The sequence below is a fragment of the Citrus sinensis genome, chromosome 9, assembly GCF_022201045.2.
Source record: "Citrus sinensis cultivar Valencia sweet orange chromosome 9, DVS_A1.0, whole genome shotgun sequence".
Classification (NCBI taxonomy): Eukaryota; Viridiplantae; Streptophyta; class Magnoliopsida; order Sapindales; family Rutaceae; genus Citrus; species Citrus sinensis.
In genome coordinates this window covers 3,846,825-3,853,430 of record NC_068564.1, presented here as the reverse complement: position 1 = coordinate 3,853,430, position 6,606 = coordinate 3,846,825, and the positions used below count along the sequence as shown (strand labels likewise).

The following is a 6,606-nucleotide window of genomic DNA, read 5'->3' as shown; positions in this document are numbered from 1 at the left end:
TAAATTGTAAGCTAAATATATTTCATCGAGTTGAACATACAAACTTATAAGCAATCGATCTCCCTGTCGATTCCATAAACAGCACATGTGGCTCTTAAATGTGCAGGCTAGATAAAAGGCCTTTACATATATAACCAGACAAATATATTTGCTGCAACTCCACATCTTACAGCAACTCACTCAGCTCCACATTCAACCTAATAACACTTAGAAGTTAATACTAGATTAATTTGAAATATTAACTTAATACTAGGACAAAGACCTAGAAGCTCTCCAAGAGAGCCTAAAGTTATAATATTGTTATGTTTTATTATTTACAGGAATTTAGATCGTAATGATTTCTTCCCTTTAATTAATTACCTGTAAACTGAATGTCCTATAATCAGTATATACTGTTTGATAGTTATTATGAATAATATGTGTCACTTCCATAGATCAATTTGACAACTGGATGTTGAGGTTGAGGCATTTTCCGGCGCCATTTCTTGCTTGTTCATCAGCTGTCTCACCAGTACATTATTTGTCTGCTCATTTCCCCGAAAGACGTTGTTATTGGCAGCAATTGAATCCTCCTGGCTGAGCTGAGAAGCAACAAACTTGTCGAGAACTCGCCAGTCAGTCACTTGATCCACTGCCTGCTCATAGTTTTGATCCCTGCCGAAAAATTGCAAGTTTTGTTGCATATGTTCTTCCTGTGTAAGTGATGAAGACTGCTGCAAAGTGCTTGCATGGTTCATGTCTAGACCATATGCAGTCATGGGGTTGCCGTTTACATTGGCAGCTGCTTGCATAAGTTTCGGGCTCTCTAGAAGTGGGAGCTGAAGGAAGTGTTCATGGGGAACTTGGTATTGCAAATGATGATCTAGCTCTTTCTTGCAGCCGTAGGGGATATGGTAAGCCAAATTGCTATGCTGTGAATTTGGCTTTGGTGAGTCTAAATCTTGCATGAATGAGACTTGATCTTCATACCAGCATGGAGATTCATGCTCACTCACTTTCCTCATGGTTGTTATTCTCTTCTTAAACACTCTACACACAACCCAACCTTCTTCCTGATTCAATTCACCCAAAAATATTATCAATAAATTTACTGCAAATATGATCATGTCTGAAAAATCTTCTTCTTGGAATAGCATTAAACTAATTGAATCTCTCAATTCTTCAGTTAAATGGCTAAAATGACAATTTCATCTCTCTTAGAATTTGTTTCTACCATTTAGGTTCCTGATATATTTTTAAGGCCTCATGTGTAAACAACAAGAAAAACACTTATACTATTCATTGGTAAATGTGACAATTTTGTGAATTGATTATCTGAGATCTGTTTGAATTAAAATTAGTCAGTGTTTTAGTTAAAATGTCACATTTATCCTTTAACAATATTTTCATTGTTACTGTTTTAACAACAAAGTATTAAAATCTTTTAGGGACCTGAGAATCATTCATCCAATTCATAAATATGAAGTTTTATTGCGTGACCTTAGTTACTTACCTGTGGAGTTCCGTTTTCATCAGTTTCAAGCCGGTATTCATGCATAATCCAGTCTGATTTTTGCCCATTTGGAGCACGGCCTTTATAGAAAACTAATGTCTTCCTCATACCAATCAAGTCTTGCTTAGAATAAATAGCCTTGTCTCTACCAGTTGCTTTCCAAAATCCTGCAGCAGTTGCTCTATTTGTGCGAGTCCCAGTTGGATACTTCTTATCTTTATGGCTGAAGAAATACCATTCGTTTTGCTCTTCTGTCCCTATCCTGCATAGCTCTATTTTCACAAAATTTTCGAACATATGCAACAATTGTAAGTTATATGATCCTTTGAATTAATTCCTTCAATTGAAGTTGATTATATATATTAATTATGATGTCATAATTTTGTTATTTGCACTATACCTTGAAGATCCCAAGGCTCAATTTTGTAAAGGTCTACATCTTTAATGACGTCGAGATCAATCCTTCTTGAAGTGATTTTCTTTCTGAGGTAATAATCAACAAGTTCTTCGTCAGTCGGATGGAATCGAAAGCCAGGGGGAACATGGGAAAAAGCATTCATTTTCTCCTCTTCCAGTTCTTGAGTCCTGCAATTAATCTGCATTTCACCAAACTCCATATCAGTATATAGCTTTATTCTAACAGCAAGTATATATGTTAATTAAATAATAATAGCATAAGTAATTTTAAATCCAAGGATATTGAGTGTATAATTCTCGCGTTATTAAATTCATTACATAATGAAAGGAAAGAATTTTGTGACAAACTTATACAGCAACCCATATGAGGAGAAGCATATTACTAATATGTTGTTAATTTCCAATTTCAATGTTAAGATTGACAAAATAATGTAGGTAAGGAGAGCTAGACCAAATAAATAATTTTAGGGGAAAGCATTGTTCTCTATTTTAAATTAATCGGAATGTCTAATTAAAATGAATATTATACGAGTAATCTAGAAATTAGGAATTAATTATAGAACATTAATACATCTATCTCTACTTGTTGTTCATGCCAAAAGTGAACTGATTGAGTTGATCTATAGGTAGTTAATTATCAATATAATCCATTAGTGAAGGTTATAAATATAAAAGAAAAAAAAATAGGACAAATTTTTTTGAAGTTTGCTATAAAATAAAAACTCTTTTATCATGATATATTATATGTCAACAATAACTTTCTTTTTTTAATTATCTCTATCGAAGTGAGAACTTCCCTCCTAAATCCTTCTCATACAGTGTGATATCTGGAATTATGAGATTGCTCTGTCATTGTGTGTTCATGTGCATGTCTTTGTATGACTAAACCCAGCCTTGTGATACAAATGAATTTAATCTTTTCATTAAGACCACGAAAATGAATAAATTAAATACAGGCATTCTATGTTCTAGCAAATAATTATTTAAACATGTGTCCTTAGAAAACATGTTAAAACAAATAAGTAATATATTTGCAGAATTTCTATTTAAACAGTGTATTATGATATCTATTGACTCCATTTTATTTATATGCTTCTGTCATATTTGTTAAAAGTGATGCCTTACATAACATATACTTGCACCAAAGTTTGTGAAGAGGATAAAAAATTGATTTCTATTTTCCCGGATGACCAAATATTTTTAAACCAGAAGAGGACATATGCATAACACATAGCTAGACATTAATGATGAATGCAAACTTATATTTTCGAAGAAATTATACAATCACTCCTGGACTTTAACAAAGTCTAGGAACCTAGACCAAATAAGTACCCTTATTTTTCGTGCTTGATATGATATAACATCAAACATGTATGGAAGCTGTATTTGACTTGGCCAAAGAAGAAAAAGGAAGTACTTCATGAGCTCAATTATAAGCAAGGCTAACTTTCCAAATATATGTATCTATGCAAACGGTAAAATGGAATTGAACTAATATTGTATGATCAATATTACCGTTGTTGTGATTTTGTATGCATTTTTATTTTTCCTTGACAAAATGTAATGATCATTATTTTGTTTTATGAGAGGGGTCAAGAGAGGAACCGAATGAATAATGATTCTTTTGAATTTTGGTGCCCATTTGATGAACAAACAAATGAAGAAATAAAAATTTTTGAATTGACGACTAAGATTATAAGAAAAAAAAAGAAGAATATCAATTGAGCACATGATTTATATGCCCTTGTTCACTAGAAGACCTATAAGTGGAAGACGAAAATGTCAGTTGTGAACGTGATAATGAAAAAGCGGAAGGTTATCATGAAATATTAAACTAGATGAATAATTTCATTTAAACAATAAATAAGTAAATAAGTAAATAGCTCTCCTAAGGTCCTCTCGGATGAATCATCATCCAATAGCTTGTCGTCCTTGTTCCTGTTACAATTAGAAAGATAATTTCTAGGTGGACGATGATTAATGTATGGCTTATAGCAAATTTACTTTCATAATTCAGATATTAAAGATAATTACATGCTTTCTGATATATATGTTGATTATTAATTCTTATAGTGGAATATCAACAAAAAATAATTACTTGATAAGAATTAAATTCATGCTCAAATTGTTGTTCATAATCATCATGATTTTACAATGAATCTGGATTGCATAAAATAAGATATATATCAAATTTCAAACACAGAGATCAGACATATCAAAACATAATAATCAACATAAAATGTTGCATCAAAAAGATAAAAAAAGGAGATCAGAGAAGAGAGAGAGAGAGAGAGAGGGCTCACGAACAAGAAATCAAGATCTCTAGCTAGCTCTTGTAAGTTGTAATACCACAGATCTGAATTGATTGAATCTTCTTCCAAGAATCAAATTTGTCTTCTAGTTTCTAAAAACAAAAGAATCGAGGGTTTCTTAAGAAGATACCCACTTCACTGCAAGGGAAACTAGACAACAAAAAGAAAAAAAAAAGTATCCTCGGGAATTGAACCACGGCAGAAAGACTGTTGTCGAGTTGTCGGATTATTTAGCAGATCCCGAGAGAGGAGAATCACACGAAAAGAGAAAGACTGCGAGGAGTGGAAGAATGTGAGAGTTGATAGGGTTAAATAAGGAGCAAAAGCATAAAAAAAAGTGAAGAGAGAGAGAGAGAGAGAGAGAGAAACCCTAATGATATGAAATAATTATTATCAAACTTATTACTTGCTTAACATTTCTATCAATATCATAAGCTCTCATTGTCTCTCACTCACTGTCGGTTTGAGCTAAATTGGTGCATAAGCTTTGGGCGGGAAAAAAGGTGGCGCAAGATAGGGCAATATTAGGGCAATAAGCTAACTGTTAATGTGCCTCTTCTTGCTGCCAACTCTACCCGCAACTGAAAGAGACACAACTGAATGTTTGTGTTTGAGTTTGTTTGAATATATGAATGGAAAATGAGAAAGAAGTTAAAGAATAAAATAAAAAAGCGAACGGTGAAGTCAGTCAGAGGAACTAACGGCACAGACCAATGAAATTTCAGTCTCCAGAAGAACCCAAAAAGGGTTAATAAAAAAATGGGGTGATATTGGAGGTGACGTAACTGAACAGCCACCAGCCAAAAAGTTATCTCACTGAAAGTGGGGGATAATGGTGGCCCTGCTGCTGTGAGCCCCAACTCCATTCCTAGTCCCTACCATTCAAGAGTCTTTTAACTGCTGCTGTGATAATCAAAATCAATATATATGATGATGTTGGAGTGAGGATGCGTTTGGTGTAGCAGTAATCTTGTGCAGATGTAGCCATAGAATTTGAGAATTGGCTTTATTCTCTTTTAGATGTCATGTCTTTCTGATTTGTTTGGTTTAAGTAATTAACATTTCGTTAATTGTCATTTCTATGGGATTTGAGTTAGATGGATGCATCAAATTCAACAATCTCATAATTAATCTTCATCTTTGTCTCATATGATGTCTTTCCAAGCATGCAATCCTCTGAACCAATACTCCTGGACTATTTAGTCATTGAAGATGGGAAGCATGTTATTATCATCACTCAGCTATGGCATCAATTTATGTAAATGAACATTTTATCAAACAATAATGATGTATACTTCAGTTCATATGCAAATGTATCAAGTATATAGTATTGACAGTCACATAATTGCAAAAAGATATGTGTGGAAATCACGATCAAAACATTGGTGTTGTACCATGAACTTCATACTACTACTAATAAAATTAGTTTGTTCTAGCTTGCGAGTATAGATCGATTGCTCGTGAATACACTTTACACTCGCAATTACTCAAGTTTAAGTAATAGTAAAAAATAAAAATTTTTATTTATTGAGTAAAATCTTTTATTCCCATCTAAACTTCAAAAAATAAACAAGAATTTATTAACAACCACGTAACTTTACTCTCAAAATTACCCTCATTCATCAAGCTATATTCCTATTAGCCTATGACCTGATGAAATTATTCGACGTATCGGTTTTGCTCGTGACTAATACGCATTCGGCTCCACTAATAACAGCCATAATGACACATTTTTTATATACAACTTTTCCAGCTCAAGTACATTATTACGGAGCCCAAGCCCCGTTCCAACAGCTCACAGATTAACCCGGGTCCGTCCCGGTTTTTATGGGCACTTTCGGAAATGCATCAACAAATAACGTCTACGGCCGCAAACGTGTCTCCGTCTGGTTGGTTCGTAATCTCTGCGGTTTCTGTTACTAAGTTTTCACAAGTGGGGCCGCCTCAAAGTGAGCCCCACCAACCGACTAATATGATGATATCAGAGAAAGAGACAGTCCTCCAAATATTGGATTGAGCCGGCTTAATCAGCTGAGCCGAGCTACAGAAGGCACGGCACGGACACGGAGGGTATGGTGGAATGCGGGTCCCACGCCCGGAAATCAGTTATGATGGCCCCGGGTCTCTGTACTTGGCGGCTTCCGGTCCGGCGTGGACTAGCCACTATCATTGGGCTCGCAACTTGATGCGATGAATTTTGGGGCTTTTGGCTGAGTTGTACTTGTAGGGCCCGCCGTGGATCCCACTAAACTCTGATCGTGGGTCGCACTCCATGGTCTCCATTGTCCCTTCGCGTGGTCCCCACTACCTCCCACATCTTTCCCACCCGTTTTATTTTGTCACCAGTTTACAACACGGGAAAGCACTAGTAAATTAGTAAATTAG

The 6,606-nt window shown here is 34.8% G+C and overlaps 1 protein-coding gene across 2 annotated transcripts; it reads right to left on the bottom strand.

The window, feature by feature from the left end:
• Positions 1-4,743, bottom strand: LOC102625968 (NAC domain-containing protein 7). Of its 2 annotated transcripts, none has more exons than XM_052434428.1 (4): positions 4,213-4,743; positions 1,893-2,088; positions 1,493-1,764; positions 1-1,052 (listed from the first exon to the last, which is right to left on the bottom strand). In XM_052434428.1, exons 2-4 carry the CDS (start codon positions 2,050-2,052, stop codon positions 423-425), a joined length of 1,062 nt encoding a protein of 353 aa, XP_052290388.1. In that variant the 5' UTR covers positions 2,053-2,088; positions 4,213-4,743; the 3' UTR covers positions 1-422. The 2 variants fall into 2 exon arrangements, with proteins under 2 accessions (XP_052290388.1, XP_024947955.2); XM_025092187.2 differs by having other exon boundaries at positions 4,217-4,743.
• Between the last annotated feature and the right edge of the window lie 1,863 nt (positions 4,744-6,606).